Consider the following 16418-nt stretch of genomic DNA (forward strand, 5'->3'; position numbering starts at 1 on the left):
GAGATAATATCGCCGAGAATCAAGAGCGAATAATGTCAATGCAAAAAGAACATTCCAAATACACAATCTGATATTCAAATTGTGGGGCATAAAACTTCATTTTCACATCACCGCACTACTATAATTCTCAAATTGCTTTTAAAGAAAGCCCCAAAACCCATGTTTTAACATGCCATTAATTTGAATAGTGATTACCATTCATTCATTCATTTATTTTTTATTTCAACTTGGAACACACCCCTTAACCCCCGGGGAGGGTTACATCAACATTTTAAACCTGAATTATTTTAATATACATTGGCAGGAGAAAAATAAAGTAAACAGAGGTAATCAGACATTATATTTTTCTTTTAAATTCATAAATAAAAAGACGAATTTGGCAACACACTTAATAATAGATTCATCTGTAGAACTCATAAGAAATTCAAATTTTTCACTGTTAGTAAACAGCTGAAAATGTGCATTATTTCCACTCACAAAGTAAAGCATTTGTTCCCTAAGCGCATTGTATAATGGACAATTGAGTAAAAAATTACCAAACATACTTCCCTTTTACAACCACATATGGACGACCATGGAGTTTAACCAGTGAAAATTGTCATCAAATTCACATTTTCAAGTAACAGAATTTCCGAATTTCAATCTAGTATCATAGAGCAAGGACCCGTACTTTGTATTTAAGCTTTTATAAAATAAACAACATCATTGACAACGTAAGCAGAGACCACGGGGGCCTACTACGAGGATCAACAGCGGAAGTGTTACCCGATTTGGTTTATTGTTTCTGTGGTATCGTTAAATGCAAATCGTTCACGCATCACATGCGCTTGCGCAACACTTCGCCCAAGGTTTCCATCACGTGCAGTGTTAAAAGTAAATTTCACTAGTCCACGTGGGAAAGTTACCACTGTAGTCTCTTAAGCAAGAAGGGAATAAAACGACACTTACTCTGCAAAATAATTATTGAGAATCCTGGACTTCATTCTTGTTTTCGAGCGAGAGAGTGACGCCACTTTGCCTCCGAAGTTCCTTCAGCGAGCGTGTTCTCACCAACCGCCCGTCACTTATCCGTATTTGACCCTCGACACTACTTCAAGCTTACTACTACCACCCGACCACCAAGGCCAGTGGTTTCGGAAAGTCTGACCATCATTGATGACTGATGGTATGCAATATGGACTTTCATGACCTACTCTAGACTAGATCATATCAAGCAATACAACATCAGCTGGAAAAACATTTTTGTTGACAATTTTAAAAATTGTAAAAAAAAACTTGTGTTGAGCACTGCCTTGGGACGATGCAACGCAAGTGAAGACAGAGTTCTAATCTAGCAGGTAAAAAAGAGCCCAACAACATCACGTCTTACATGTCTTAAAAAGACGCTACTCGTCACCAGAGCAAGTTCGTCACACTGTCTGTCTTGATAACCGGTTGGTCCTTCATTTCTAAAGACAAAAATTGTAGAGGACGTTATTCTTCGCTGGACGTCAATGTTGATTGGGTGACGATTTTTTAAGGATCGACTCAACCAACCTAACCGGAGGACCGATTTTTTTTCAAGGCGTGTGACTGTTAGGAGCAAGCAACCAGTACCGTCCGCGGCGGATCATCGGCCCCCGGGACCGGCCAGTCGGGCTGTGGTGCTCCTGTTGCATATTCACTATTTACTTTATGAAGAACTAAGATTGAAATAATTTGTACACATTACAGTAGTAGAAAGACTGAGTCAAATGCCTTCTCTAACACTTGTTTACCCCGTGTCATTCACATCGTTACGCCATTGATCTTTCATTCAGAAACACGCGTGCTATTTTACAGAAACACGAACGAAAAAGCTTTTAGAAAGTTGATCGCATAATTAACATCAACGTTGACACGTACATGTTTTTTTTTAGTTCAATCTGACATTTGAACAGTATTTAATCACCAAAGAAAAGACTGAAACAAAGAGTAAATTGTGTACATAGTTCTAGTGCCCACAATCGTCTGATAAGACACAGTCCGTGGTCAGAAAACTGAAACTTCACCGATTTACTTTAATAACAAAACAATTAACAGCACTGCAATGCTTTGAGTTTGATCCAAAAGTCCGGACACTAACCAGGCACGGGGTGACGGCTAGCGATCCATCGCCCTGAGTATCACAGGGTTGGACGGGGTGATTTGCTCCTCGTTGTCCCCTCCTTTCATCATTCCACGGAGGAGGACACTCTTAAGAGTTTCACCTAGCCGACCTAATGTTTCACCTACAAGAACGATCTATCAGGGCCCATGATAAGAAGGAGTTCAAGGACTTAAACAACAACAATAACACGATGGAACGGTTGGATCTAGACGTGTGTTTAAATCCCTCAACCAAGATTGTGCTCAGAAACACCGAGGTTAATCGAAATCCACCGCATAGTAGAGGCAAACGCCGCGGTAGTAGTACCGATGCTGCCCCCACTACCACCACCACCTCGGGAGCGTCAGGCCGACGGGGCAGCGGCTCGCGAGCCCCCATCAAACCCTTGCAGCGGAATGCCGCCAACGCCAGGGAGCGGTGCCGGATGAGGGTGCTCAGTAAGGCTTTTACACGGCTTAAGACGAGCCTCCCGTGGGTGCCACCGGACACTAAACTCTCGAAGCTGGACACGTTGAGACTGGCATCAAGTTATATTTCACATCTGAGGAAGATTCTTGAAGATGACACGCTGGACGGTACGATGGTACATCCACTGAATCTGGTAAGATAAATAAAAACCTTCAAATTAAGTTTTAAATCTTGACAAAGACGGGGGTTGAGCTCCACTTCTTGCTGCGTTTTTGTGTTCAAACATAAAATCAATCCCATTGAAGTCTTCTTATAATTGCAACAACAGCGTTTATTTTATTTAATGTTAACAACAACATATCTATCTTGATAACCCATTGTTTAGCTACTCTTATTTTGTTTATTTGAACCATCATCGTGGAAAGTTCTTTCGTAATATTTGTAAACAAAAGTAGAAAAGACAGAACTTTGTTCGTCATTGATAATGGTTTGCAATTGAATTGCTCGGCAGTTGTATTTTAAACCATTTTACATAGTCTTTCATACTGATTGTGAAATTTCATATAAAACATGTAGAACTTTTATTTAACATTTTTCTCGACTTATTTTGTGGTATTTTAGTAAACTGTCGGTTGATTAGAATTTATGAAATAATATGAAGAAACGAGTGTTTTTACAATTAGTTCCATGTGGTCAAGTTGAGATGTCTATGCCCCACTCCAAAAGTCGCAACGACTCGCTCAAAAGACTAAATGTTCTAATTCGGGCACCGTTCTTATTCCGACTTGCTTATCGGTACGTTACGCGTTTTACATTATGGAAAGCTGTTTTGGGTCAAAAATCATGATTTTCTTTTAATCCAAAGATAGCAACGAATTCATTTGGTCTGATGAAAGAAAAATTTAAACCAGTCCAATTTTATTTGCAAGATGAAATTTCTGTTTGGGGGATACGCGTGAACAAGACCTAATGATGTCTTGAGATGTCTATGCCCCACTCCAAAAGTCGCAACGACTCGCTCAAAAGACTAAATGTTCTAATTCGGGCACCGTTCTTATTCCGACTTGCTTATCGGTACGTTACGCGTTTTACATTATGGAAAGCTGTTTTGGGTCAAAAATCATGATTTTCTTTTAATCCAAAGATAGCAACGAATTCATTTGGTCTGATGAAAGAAAAATTTAAACCAGTCCAATTTTATTTGCAAGATGAAATTTCTGTTTGGGGGATACGCGTGAACAAGACCTAATGATGTTGAATTGTGCTCAGAATAACCATAAACAAGGTGGTTCTACCTCCTTGGATTAACCATTTAACATTAACCACAATATTGATCTTCAATTCAAGATTGATTTAAGTCCTAATATTTATGTTGAAAGGTGATACATTTTGCCAAAACAACTTCATCAGAACATCTCAGACTATTTAGCATTATGCGAAGAGCATCCCTGTCTGTAAACATCACAAAGATTGATCTTAACAAATGTTCGAATACGTACGTTTTACACGGAAAATGTCCATGAAAAATCACCAGAAGAACTCGTGATATTATTGCTCTCTTATAAAAAATAGTTTTGGGAATGTTTGAAGAACAATTTGTCGCAAAGATTGATCTTCAATAATACTACAAGTGTACATTTTACATTGAAATATGAGAGATTGCAAGAAAATATCAACATTATATAACTTATGATAATTATTATGATATTTATTAATATAATTATTAATAAAACGCTCCCCCGGACTTAGGAATTAGGAATTAGCACTGAAGAGCAATCTGTAACATTCTCTCAAAGATTGATCTTAAACACTGAAATGTGACAAATAATATTGCAAATAAATTTCTCTAGAGTCAACTAAAATTATCTCGGGCTAAATAATCTCTGACTCATAATTTTCATAATTATGAAAACAACAACCTTTCAATGTTTAATCTGAAATTTCAGCGAAGGGGCTAAAAGAAAAAAAAAAATTCAATTTGTCACGTCCATGATGAATTTTGTGGCTTATAATTTCATGCCAATCATAATGTATGTGTAGAGAGTAGACCAAGGACATTACAGCCAACATTTTGCAGAAAACCAGGCCTCGAATTTCAATAAATACTTCACTCAACTTCGGGTATGATTGACAAGACCTACAAGATTTCTTATCTCTTTTTAACGGAACTTTTGCGGTGATGTTTTAAAGGCAGTGGACACTATTGGCAATTACTCAAATTAACTATTACCATAAAACATTACTTGGTAACGATTAATGGGGAGCTGTTGATAGTATAAAACATTGTGAGAAACGGCTCCCTCTGAAGTGCCATAGTTTTCGAGAAAGAAGTAATTTTCCACATTTGATTTCGAGACCTCAGATTTACAACTTGAGGTCTCGAAATCAACTATCTTAACGCACACAACTTCATGTGACAAGGGTGTTTTTTTTTTCATTACTATCTTGCAAGTTCGATGACCGATTGAGCTCAAATTTTCACAGGTTGGTTATTTAATGCATATGTTGAGATACACCAAGTAAGAAGACTGTTCTTTGACAATTACCAATAGTGTCCAGTGTCTTTAAGTAGATAGATTTGTAAATCTTTACAAGGACATGTTTGTGTAGAAATACCCGATTGAGGATTTGTTAGGCTGCAGAGTTCAGTGCTGAAATTACTGGAATATGGTCCGTGTTGCAGTTTATGAAGCCCTGGTACAGTTTATGCTTAAATAAATTGAAGGCAATCATTGGTATAATTGTCAAAATGCCAGTATTCTAACTTGATTCTTTCCAACATGCATACAATTAAACAAACTGTGGAAATCTTGGATCAATTGGTCATCGAAGTTGCAAGAAACTAAATGAAAGAAAACAACACACTTTTTGCATAGAAACGGTGCTTTCAGATGCCTAAGAAAGGCTTCACGCTATCGCTTCAAAAGGTCTCGCTTGTAACAATGTTTTATAGTAGACCATCAACATTTCTCCAAAGTATTTTTTTTAAAGGCAGTGGACACTATTGGTAATTGTCTAAGACTAGCCTTCACAGTTGGTGTATCTCAACATATACATAAAATAACAAACCTGTGAAAATTTGAGCTCAATCGGTCATCGAAAGAAAAAATACCTGTGTCACACGAAGTTGTGTGCGTTTAGATTACTTCTTTCTCGAAAACTATGGCACTTCAGAGGGAGCCATTTCTCACAATGTTTTATACCATCAACCTCTCCCCATTACTCGTCACCAAGAAAGGTTTTACGCTAATAATTATTTTGAGTAATTACCAATAGTGTCCACTGCCTTCAATGATTATTTTTTGTTTCATTAGTTACCAATGATTTAGGGGGCGGGGCTACCCTCATTCCCTCTCACTGTGAAATACTTCTCTCATATCGCCTCCTTTATCTGCTAAGCAAGATTAAAATACACTACTCACCGTCCCCCTCAACCAATATGAGAAAGAAAGAAGTTGGAAAGGCAAGATAATAAACACTTTTGAGTTTCTTGTTTTGCCAAATGTAACAAACAAATCGCATGTAAGACCTATTTTCAAATAATAAATCACATGGGAAGAAAGGGAAGAACCATGAACAAAATTGGGTTGAACTTTAAAAAAATTCTAAAGCGACAGCGACAGATGAACCAGAGGTTGCAGGCTCTAGTCCCACATTATAGTCAATTTGTTTTTGTTCGACCCCAAGCATTAGTCTCACTAGAATTCCTTTCCATTTCAAACACTTCACCCTTATATTTTTTTCCATTGCAAAACTTCATTATTTTTTAAAGGAACATTAATTGGTTTTGCTAGCAAAAAAAGTTACTGGCAGTGTAAGCACATTATGTTATCCACCATATACATAAACTGATAAAACTGTAGAAGTTTGAGATCGATCGGCCATCTGGGTCACGAAAGAAAAGTGAAAAACCGATTACAAATTTTTCATAGCATCGATACCCAAAACAAAAATGAATAAAAGGCTCACTGAGCGATAAACTCAAAACGCGAAATTAGGTTAGTTATTTCTCATCAACTAATATGACATTTATTCAAGGGATGTTTTCTACTATCATCATCATTAGACCGTGTAAGTTTCATGTAAATCTGTGATCTTCACGATTTTTGTTTCTAACCAATTCTGTAACGTTCCTTTAAGCCAACTCAGTTAAAAACAATGCCAGTCCACTTTGGAAGGGGTTTGCCGACTGCCTCAATGTCAGTTCACTTTGAAAGGGTTTTGCCGACTGTCTGTGGTCGGGCACGACCCTCTTGAATGTTTAATTAAATACTTTTTGACTGATGACGAAGTACACAACACCGTTCCACCGTATCACCTTGCAAACAGTTGCCCTTTTCAGTCAAACTCGGCTTAGCAATCATTTGTATATGTCAAGTGCTTCAACCACACAAGGCGATTTCATCTGCCGTCGTATTTATTTTATTTTTTATAGGGTTACGATTGGAAGATCAGAGGGATGTAAAAAACCTCTTCACCGGTGTAACTTTTTAATGTGGAACTCCACGGTCGTAGTTTTGGGGATCGAGGGATTATGTGCCGGGTAGAATAATGATAGTAGAAAACTTCCCTTAAAATATTACTTGCTGAGGCGCGGTAGTTTTTTGAGAAATGAGTAAAAGAAGTCACAAATTAAATAATTGTTTGTGCCTTCAGATGCCTATACAGGTTTTCAGGAATGAAGTCTTTTAATATTTGAGTAAGTAATTACTTCTTTCTCATAAAAAAACCTACGTTACTTCAGAGGGAGCCGTTTCTCAACAAATTTTATACTACCAACCGCTCTCCATTTTTGCTCGTTGCAATTGATAACAATTATTTATGCCAAAAGTATCCAATGCCTTTAAGTTTTCAAATTTCACATTTGGAGATTTTTGAAGGTTAAAGACACTGGACACTATTGGTAAATGTCAAAGACCAGATTTCTCACTTCGTGTATCTCAGCATATGCATAAAATAACAAACCTGTGAAAATTGGTCAATCGGTCGTCGAAGTTGCGAGATAATAATGAAAGAAAAAACACCCTTGTCACACGAAGTTGTGTGCTTTCAGATGCTTGATTTCGAGACCTCAAATTCTAAATCTGAGGTCTCGAAATCAATTTTGTGGAAAAGAACTTCTTTTCGAAAACTACGTCACTTCAGAGGGAGCCATTTTTCACAATGTTTTATACCACAAACCTCACCCCATGTCTCATTACCAAGTAAGGTTTTATGCTATTAATTATTTTGAGTAATTACCAATAGTGTCCACTGCCTTTAAGACAATACCGTTATAAAAAAACTATTTGAATGTCACATAAAATAAACAACACAAAGTGTCGCACAATTAAAACTCCACAATGATTTTTTTAAAGAGAATGTATCATTCCAATTTTTTTATATAATCATTTCACTTCAAGGTAAAGTTTTTATCCCTCAAAATTTAAAATTGAGAAACTTTATGACGGAAAGTTTCTCAGATTGTGTGCGCAAACTATGGATCATTATTCCTGCGTGGACTTTACCGTTCTTGGTTACCAGCGATATCTACAAAAAACAACAACTCATATTTTAAAATGAAAGTTTTACAGGTTAGTTTTGTTGTATAGACCTACATCCCCATAGCATTAAAATAACCAAACGGTTACAAAAACCAAAAGTATATTTTGCCTTTATAACAAAATGTGCGAATTGAAAGCAGTAAAAAACAAAAGACAAGTTATGTTTACAAGGCTTACATTTTATGACAGTTTTAAATCATATGGCCAGTCAGTACTGCTGCATTTTATGAGACCATTTGTAGACCAGTTCATTTACTTTACTATACATCAGTGGTGGTACTGCACTGTTCAAACCACATTACAAACTCTATAGAGACCCAAACTACAGTGGAAGTCTTGGCTGGTGGCAGTATAAGAGTGTGAAAGTACCAATTTTTATTGAGTGTCGTTTCACTTTCGCAAGTTATGGAGGTAATAAAAGTGGGTTTTATAACTTGAGGAAATGTAACAAGCTTGTTAGTGAAATTTACAGGCTGGTGTTTGTGGCAAAACTGTCGTCTGTAATAACATGGTTTATACGAATGGTCAGAATCTGATTCAAGTTTAAATTATAGGACATTATGGTTGATCGTAGTTGTTGTAGTTGTTGTTGTTGATGTCTTTTGATAAGTTGCGTCGGATTGATTAGTAATGTACGTCTTGGATGCATTTGGTTTTGTTTGTTGCACTTGCTGACTTTGTTGTTGTTTGAAATTGTTGTTGTTGTTGTTGTTGTTGTTGCTGCTGCTGTTGCTGCTGCTTTTATTGAGTACGACATATATATTGTTTAATGGCAGGTTTATCATTGTTTTTTGTGCAGATTAAATTTATCTACACCCACACATTTTCAATTGATCAACCAAACTGTAATCATCCTATCAAATTCCCTGACTACGTTTGTGTGCAAACGGTCAATATGTACGCTCATTGGACTACGCGCTCGTTCATGTCGACAAGTCAAGTTTTATTACACGGATATGATCTAGGTAGTCGGTAACATGTCCAGATTGAAACATAATTTCCCCCCTATTTCTATCGTCTATACTTTATCTGTGAAGGGAATAATGTATACGTTTGGTAATCACTTTTAAAAATTAATGACGATAAAAACGTTTTGATAGAACCCTACTGCAGCTGTCGAAAGTAAAGCAGTTTAAAGACAGCGGACACTATTGTTAATTGTCAAAGACCAGTCTTCTCACTTGAGAAAAATTTGAGCGCAATCGGTCGTCGAAGTTGCGAGATAATTATGAAAGAAAAAACACCCTTGGCACACAAAGTTGTGTGCTTTCAGATGCTTGATTTCAAGACCTCAAGTTCTAAATCTGAGGTCTTGAAATCAAATTCGTGGAAAAATACTTCTTTCTCGAAAACAACGTTACTTCAGAGGGAGCCATCTCTCACAGTGTTTTAAACAGCTCCCATTACTCAATATCAAAAAAGGTTTTATGCTAATAATTATGTTGAGTAATTACCAATAGTTGCCACTGCCTTTAAGAAACATGTTTGTATGTCCGAAAATGTAAGATCTGAGATAGAGCCTATTCCAAAAACACAAGGTATAATTTGCCTTTAAGTAGGTCAAACACAAGGCATCATTCAGTCAAAAGCCAAAATTCGATCAAGCACTTGAAACATTATAAACAGACATTGCGCAGCTCTAGTTCAGAACCGAACGTGTCTAACAGCACAATCTCAAGTTAAACAAACCTCATTACACACGCACCGATCTATAACAATAAACGTCCACGCGCCGCCGAAACACACATAAAACCCCATTGGACCACCAGGAACTCAAAAGGCACCGCTCTATAGTTTAAGTTCATCGTCACTTTGTTTTCAAATAATGGGGGGAGAAAAAAACAAATCAGCCAAATAACCGAGGCGTGATTTTTATGTCATTTCCACCTAAAATATTCAAAACAAACTTTTCATGGTTCTATTAAACACCCGATTTGAAAAAAAGTGTGTCAGACTAGGGTTCTTATTCGAGCTAATGACGGGCAAAGGGCACGTCTGGGGCATAACTGGAGAGTGCACCCAAAAGTTATTCCAAGCTTAAACTGGTAACCGCCTTTGGTCCTTTAAAGGCAAAGTATACCTTTGATTTTGGAACAGTACGATTGTTTTAACATAATGTGGGCAATTCCAAGCAAACATGGACATGACACCAAAAAAATCAAATTGTTGTCATAACTTTCTTTCCACTAAGTTATAGCTAACATATGAAACCAATTTGCTTTTTAGTTGTTGACAAGGAATGAACCCAATGTTGCCAAATAAGAACTCAGCTTGGCTCCATGTAAGATTGGCTAAATTTACTGAAAAACTGTAATGCCACTGACCGTAATGCGACTGACCATGGTTTTGCCATGTATACCTAAAAGTTCAAGTTGCTGACCATTTATAAGTAATAATAATAATAATACACGGTTTTTATATAGCGCTTTTTCACGGGGTCTCAAAGCGCTTCCGACACTATTACCCCTGGTCACTGGGCCTTAAATCATTCCTTAAACCATCTCAGCTCCCTGGGGAGTATACAGCCTGTGCGACAATTATATGCGCTACATGGCTAAACCAATCACAAGCACCATCTCTGCCCTCACAGGTACCCATTTACCCCTGGGTGGAGAGAAGAAATTATAGTTTAGTGTCTTGCTCAGGGACACAAGTGTCACGACCTGGATTCGAACCCACACTCTGCTGAACAGAAGCATCAGAGCTTGAGTTCGGTGCTCTTATCCACTCGGCCACGACACCCCAAATATCCTGTTGGATACTCATGTACAAGAGTTGTGTTTCATGTAGTAACAGTTTCGCAAGTTTTTTAGTTAGAGGAAACTTTGAATTGTGACTAGTGTATTTTTAACCATGTCCTTTTTGTATAATACGACTGACCGCTTTTTACAGCTTTATAACATCAATAACACAAAGCCCAGAACATTTCTAATGTCATCAATTCAAAGCCTTGGGTGTCAAGTACAAACCAGTCTATAAACTTATCGGAAAGAATATCTCACATAGAACTACTAGCTCCAAGATCAAGAAATGACAGAGAAAAGTATAATGCGCCTGACCATGGAATTGCCCATGTAGATGTACAAAATAAAACTATAAAATAAAACAGTAACGCTTCTCAGGTTCATACTTTAGGGCATGAAAACTGATATTTTTTTTTTTTTTTTTTACATAACAATTTACTTCGAAGTGAAATGCTTCTCAAATGCTTTATACTATCTAAAGCTGCTCTAGTCTTCTAACCAAAAGTTGTTATTATAATTGATTATAGAGTAATTATCCAAACATATCCCTTCTTTTTAGGCATAGATATTTCAAAGGGAGTTTTTCCAAGTTATGAACAAACGTATACCATGTACGATGTCGTATGCAAATATGTGAACATGTGTTTCATTACCAATGTTTTATCTACAAACTTCAAAGCAATTTATTTATCAATTTTTCACAACAATATTTTACTTCATAAGTTTGTGGAAAATAAACTAATTTCTCCTCTAAACTTGTTTTTAGACATGGCCCTTTGCAATCAGCTCCAGACCAGTCATGGCCGACGACACAACATCGGAAGAATGTGAAAAGGAAGGCCGATCGGATACGGCAAGTGACGTCATGTCAGAGTCACCGTAACACGACGACGACTGTGTCCGTGTCACCGTTACATGCTGCCAAAATTGGTGACAAAATGTCACCCGTTACTGTACAGTAGCGCTGCAGTCGGCAGAACTCGATTGGACGAAATGTTCTTGAACCTCTTAACCATGCGGACATGATGAGGCACATACTTTGAAGTTCGCGAACGTCATAAACATGCGGACGCGAGGGAAATCTTTTCGAAGTTCTTGAATAGTTGTTTCCATGCGGACGTAAAGGCAAACATTTGGAAGTTCGTGAACATCTTTACCAATGTGGACGTAAGGCAAACATTTGGAAGCTCTAAGACAATCTTTATGCAATATTTGGTCAAAGCTTCCAACGGTACATGATTGATGTTGTTAACGCTGTGGCAGGTATCAACTTCTGAGAGGACTTATGACCATAACGTTGTGTCTCAAATGCTTCGAGTTGAATCGTGTGGCTAACTATGAATAAAGGAGGGGTATCTTAAAAGGCTAGAAAAACTTCACTGTTGCCAACGCCATTGGAGAAAGTAAAAAGGTGGTACATCTTTGCCCTCATTTGAGAAAAAGTGATGGAGTAGTAATCTTCATTCAAAATGATGAGAAATGAGAATTTAAGAACTATGTTGGGTGTGTGGAGGAGACTTGGCAATGCATGACACTAGGAGGGCAAAAATCAAGCGTACTAAATGGACTTTCGGTATATTGCATTCAATATTCGACCTTAAAGCCATTATACACTTTCGGTAAACAGTATTGTCCAAGTCCCACACTTCGTGTGTCACAACTAATATATAAAATAACAAACCTGTGGACATTTTAAGCTCAATCGGTCATCGGAGTCGGGAGAAAATAACGGGAAAACCCACTCTTGTTTCCGCGCGTTTCGTCGGGTCATGACATGTGTTTTAAAAAAAAATCCGTAATTCTCGCTATCGAGAATTGATATTGTTTTAATGTTTTCTAAAAAAGTAAAGCATTTCATGGAAAATATTTCAAGAGATGTCTTTCACCATTACCTTCTGTAAACCCTGTAAATTATTTGTAAATCTGTGAACTTTTTTTTCTGTACCGAAAGTGTATAATGGCTTTAATATAGGGGGCATCGGTATTAAACATTTATGGTCAGAAAGTTTCCTATTGAAAACGTAAATGAAGCGTAGGCTACTGGATGAACTAAACGAGATACGCACTTCAAAGTTCCCGCGATTATTCGATGTACTATTGCGTCATCGTGATGGTGAAACCATGGACGTAGAAAACGTAAAACATGACACGAACAGTTACGTTGATAGCTCGTTGCAATTGTACAAAATGTATGTTAGGCACTATGATATGCCATTTGTTGATTTTTTTTCTTGTCATTTGGTTTGAGTTATCACTGTAATATTGTTTTAAATCGCTTGATCAATAGCATTGTTTATTATTGTTTTCAAATAAATAAAGTTTATTAAGGTAAACATAAATAAATGTAATCCAGATAATTAAAAAATAAATATAAACGCCAATTGAATGATACTTTGACTCAAAAGAGTGAGATGAATTTGACATGACCCCTGGATATGATTATTAATATTAGAGGGATGTTGGGTCGTTTGTTCGTTTGTTGTTGGGGTGTTTGTTTGTTAATTATTTAAAATAATTGTTAGCATAAAAACTGAAACGGTAACGAGCAATGGAGATCTGTTGATAGTATAAAGCATTGTAGTTTTTGAGAAACAGGTAATTTTCCACTCAAATAGTTAAATACGTCAGGCCTGAAGCCCTTTATCAAGCATAGGAAAGGACAAAAACTGTTTGCAACAAGGGTGTTTTTCCCTTTATTTTCGTGCAACCTCGCTGACCAATGGAAGACTTCGGAACGCTAGGTGGCAGCAGACTATTAGGTAAATGTCCATTGTTTACGCAGTTTTAAACATGCACACATTACCGAAAACAATGGATTTTACCTGGTAAGTCTGCTGCCACCAAGCGTCCCAAAAAGTCCCCCATTGAGGCAAGTTTTTCACAGCTTTGTTAATTAATGCATATTATGATGGAATACACCAAATGAGAATACTGGTCTTTTACAACTAACCAAGGTGTAAAACAATATTTATTAAAGTGATGAATTTCTTTTTTTTTAATTGATAAAAAGTGATCGAGAAGAAAAGAGGGGCAAAGATTAAAAAGGGGTTCACAAACATTATTGCAAAACTCAATATTTTTTTCTATGCTTCGGATTACTTATAATTAGTTGTATATTATTTGTTGCTGTTGCTGCTGTTGTTGCCACCATTGTCGTTGTTTTTGAAATTAGCGATTGTGGTTCTTGGGGTCTTTCAAAACTAATTTCCCATCTTCAGTAAAATTTAAAAGGGACCATTTCTCTGGAGGGTTGATATAGTCCTCAGGCCTACTTGAGTTGAAACTCATTCCCCTGAGATATTTACAAATTCTGTACCTTGTTTTTCAAGCTACTGGGGTGTCGTGGCCGAGCGGACAAGAACACCGAATTCAAACTCTGGTGAATCATTTCAGCAGAGTGTGGGTTCGAATCCCAGTCGTGACACTATAGTCGCTTCTGTCCACCCAGGGGTAAATGGGTTTATAACACCCCTTGCAAGTATTCTGCCTGCTCATTGGTTTAGAGCGCGTCACATGACATGTCTTAGTTTTGCTAGACAACGGCCGTGTGATATATAGTGCGTCGGTTTGCCATGCGCTAGTCCGAAGACTAGCACACGGCGTGCAGTACCAAGACGTCCGTTGCGTGTACGAAGATGATAAATTAATAGTCTGTAACCATTTCGGTTTGCACGACACTACATCCAGCACAGTAAAAGTGTTTGCAATCTGTATTCGCGTCGTCCGTGGATTGTAGCATTCAGGTCTGTAACTTAATAATAATAGTACAGTATTTAGAAATGTTTGGGGTGTTATAAAACAAATATTGACTGCTTTTACTCGTGCAATGGTTAAAAACTATGACTCCCTCGGTGATCCCCGAAAATAGAACCTCGGGAAAATAGAACGCTCCGGGGATCACCTCGGGAGTCATAGTTTTAACCATAGCACTCGAAGCAGTCAATATTTGTATAATATGTGAGGGCAGGAATGGTTCTTGAAATTGATTTAGCCGAGTAGCGCATTTGTTGTACAAGGCTATATACACTCCCCAAGGAGCTGAGATGGTGTTACGGCCCAGTGACTATGGGTAATAATGTTGGAGCGCCATGACCGTCACATCGTGACGGACCTGATGAGCGCGATATAAGAAGCCATTATTATTACTAATAGTTTCAGTCATTGTACTTTCTCATCAAGTATTCTCAATAATAAACAACAATTTGACGGATGAATATTTCATCTATAAGCTCACATTTTGTAATATCTCCCAATGGTTCTATATAGCATTAGAAATATTCCATGTTTTCAATCCTGTTGAAGCTGGATGTGACAATATCGTCGGCTGTATCCAAGATCGTCTTCCGATCCACTGATTTAAAAACAATTGTTTAATTTATTTCCAAATCCCGTAGGCCTTATGTTTTGATCTCAGATTATACCCAAAAAGGAAGTATTGTTTTAATGCGCCATCTTTCAAAAACACAACTGATGTGACAACATTGTGGACACATTTTAAAATAACCGACTAGAGGTGCGCCCGCCCTCTTTAAGGTGATACCTGGGCTGTAACTTCCGAGGTTGTTTCGTACACTTTGGTGTGATCCCAAGTTGAACTTCATGTTACAGGTTTCATGGCTTCTGACTTGCCCTCAGAACAAATATATTGACAGATAGGAAGAACGCCAGCATAAGGCTCAGTGAGCCCAGTTGGTAGAGCGCCGTCACGTTAATCTGGAGGTTCCAACTTCAAGTTACGCTCTAGTAAATTTGTTCGTTGTTCAGCCTAAAACAATAATAATACGAAAAGGCTCCATTTCTGGATGTCGTGAACAAATAAAAATGATGATAAACCTAAATAGCTTGTATATTGTGTCATGTGTGTGTTTTTTTTTTTTTTTTATATGTGGAGAATAGATGCATCTATACTTTAAGCCTATGTAGATCAGTGATGAGCGATTTCCCTTGTATAGCATTGCAAAATTCTATGCAAAGTGTATAGACGATGTGACCTCTGACGTCACTCGAAAAACATAACATGATTCGCTCGCATACCGCCGGGCAAAACCTTTGTGTTAGTGGCAGCCAACTAGAAAGTACACGCAATCTTACCATGACTATCGCGTCCTTTTTGCCCGGCGAAATATGACGTATACAGTGTATTGTCAACAGAGGGCGGTTCGAACGTAATCATAGGTTACATCGTCTATAAGTTGATACTCAAAAAATCACCATTTGCTTCTCAATAAACATTCAGTACACGCAGAAACTTGCTGGAAGAAGTCTTTCCCTGATATAATAACAAAAATCTGAGTAGACAACGCAAAGCTTTTACGATGCGGACCGTGGAATGCTGCTCTGAGTCCCTGGGAAAAATTAGATTGTGAAGATGGCACTTTTGAATTCCAAGTCTCTATAAAAGTGAAATCAAAATTATCACTTGTACGATTAAGATTATAAGATGTACACGTTTTTGCATTCAGAAAATGTTGGTTAATTTAATGTCTACATGTTGTGCCATTCTCCTGAAGACGAGCAGAGTATACAGTACGAAACGTCGAGACCAAACCGGCTCCAACCCATAGAGATTTACACATCATGGTTGTACCCGCAAGT

General features: G+C 37.5%; 1 protein-coding gene across 1 annotated transcript; it reads left to right on the forward strand.

Moving 5' to 3' along the window:
• The first annotated feature begins 983 nt into the window (after nucleotides 1-983).
• LOC139952632 (twist-related protein 2-like) lies at nucleotides 984-15608 on the forward strand. Its single transcript, XM_071951836.1, has 2 exons — nucleotides 984-2729; nucleotides 11590-15608. Exons 1-2 carry the CDS (start codon nucleotides 2241-2243, stop codon nucleotides 11704-11706), a joined length of 606 nt encoding a protein of 201 aa, XP_071807937.1. The 5' UTR covers nucleotides 984-2240; the 3' UTR covers nucleotides 11707-15608.
• The last annotated feature ends 810 nt before the right edge of the window (nucleotides 15609-16418 follow it).

Source organism: Asterias amurensis, chromosome 20, assembly GCF_032118995.1.
Source record: "Asterias amurensis chromosome 20, ASM3211899v1".
Classification (NCBI taxonomy): Eukaryota; Metazoa; Echinodermata; class Asteroidea; order Forcipulatida; family Asteriidae; genus Asterias; species Asterias amurensis.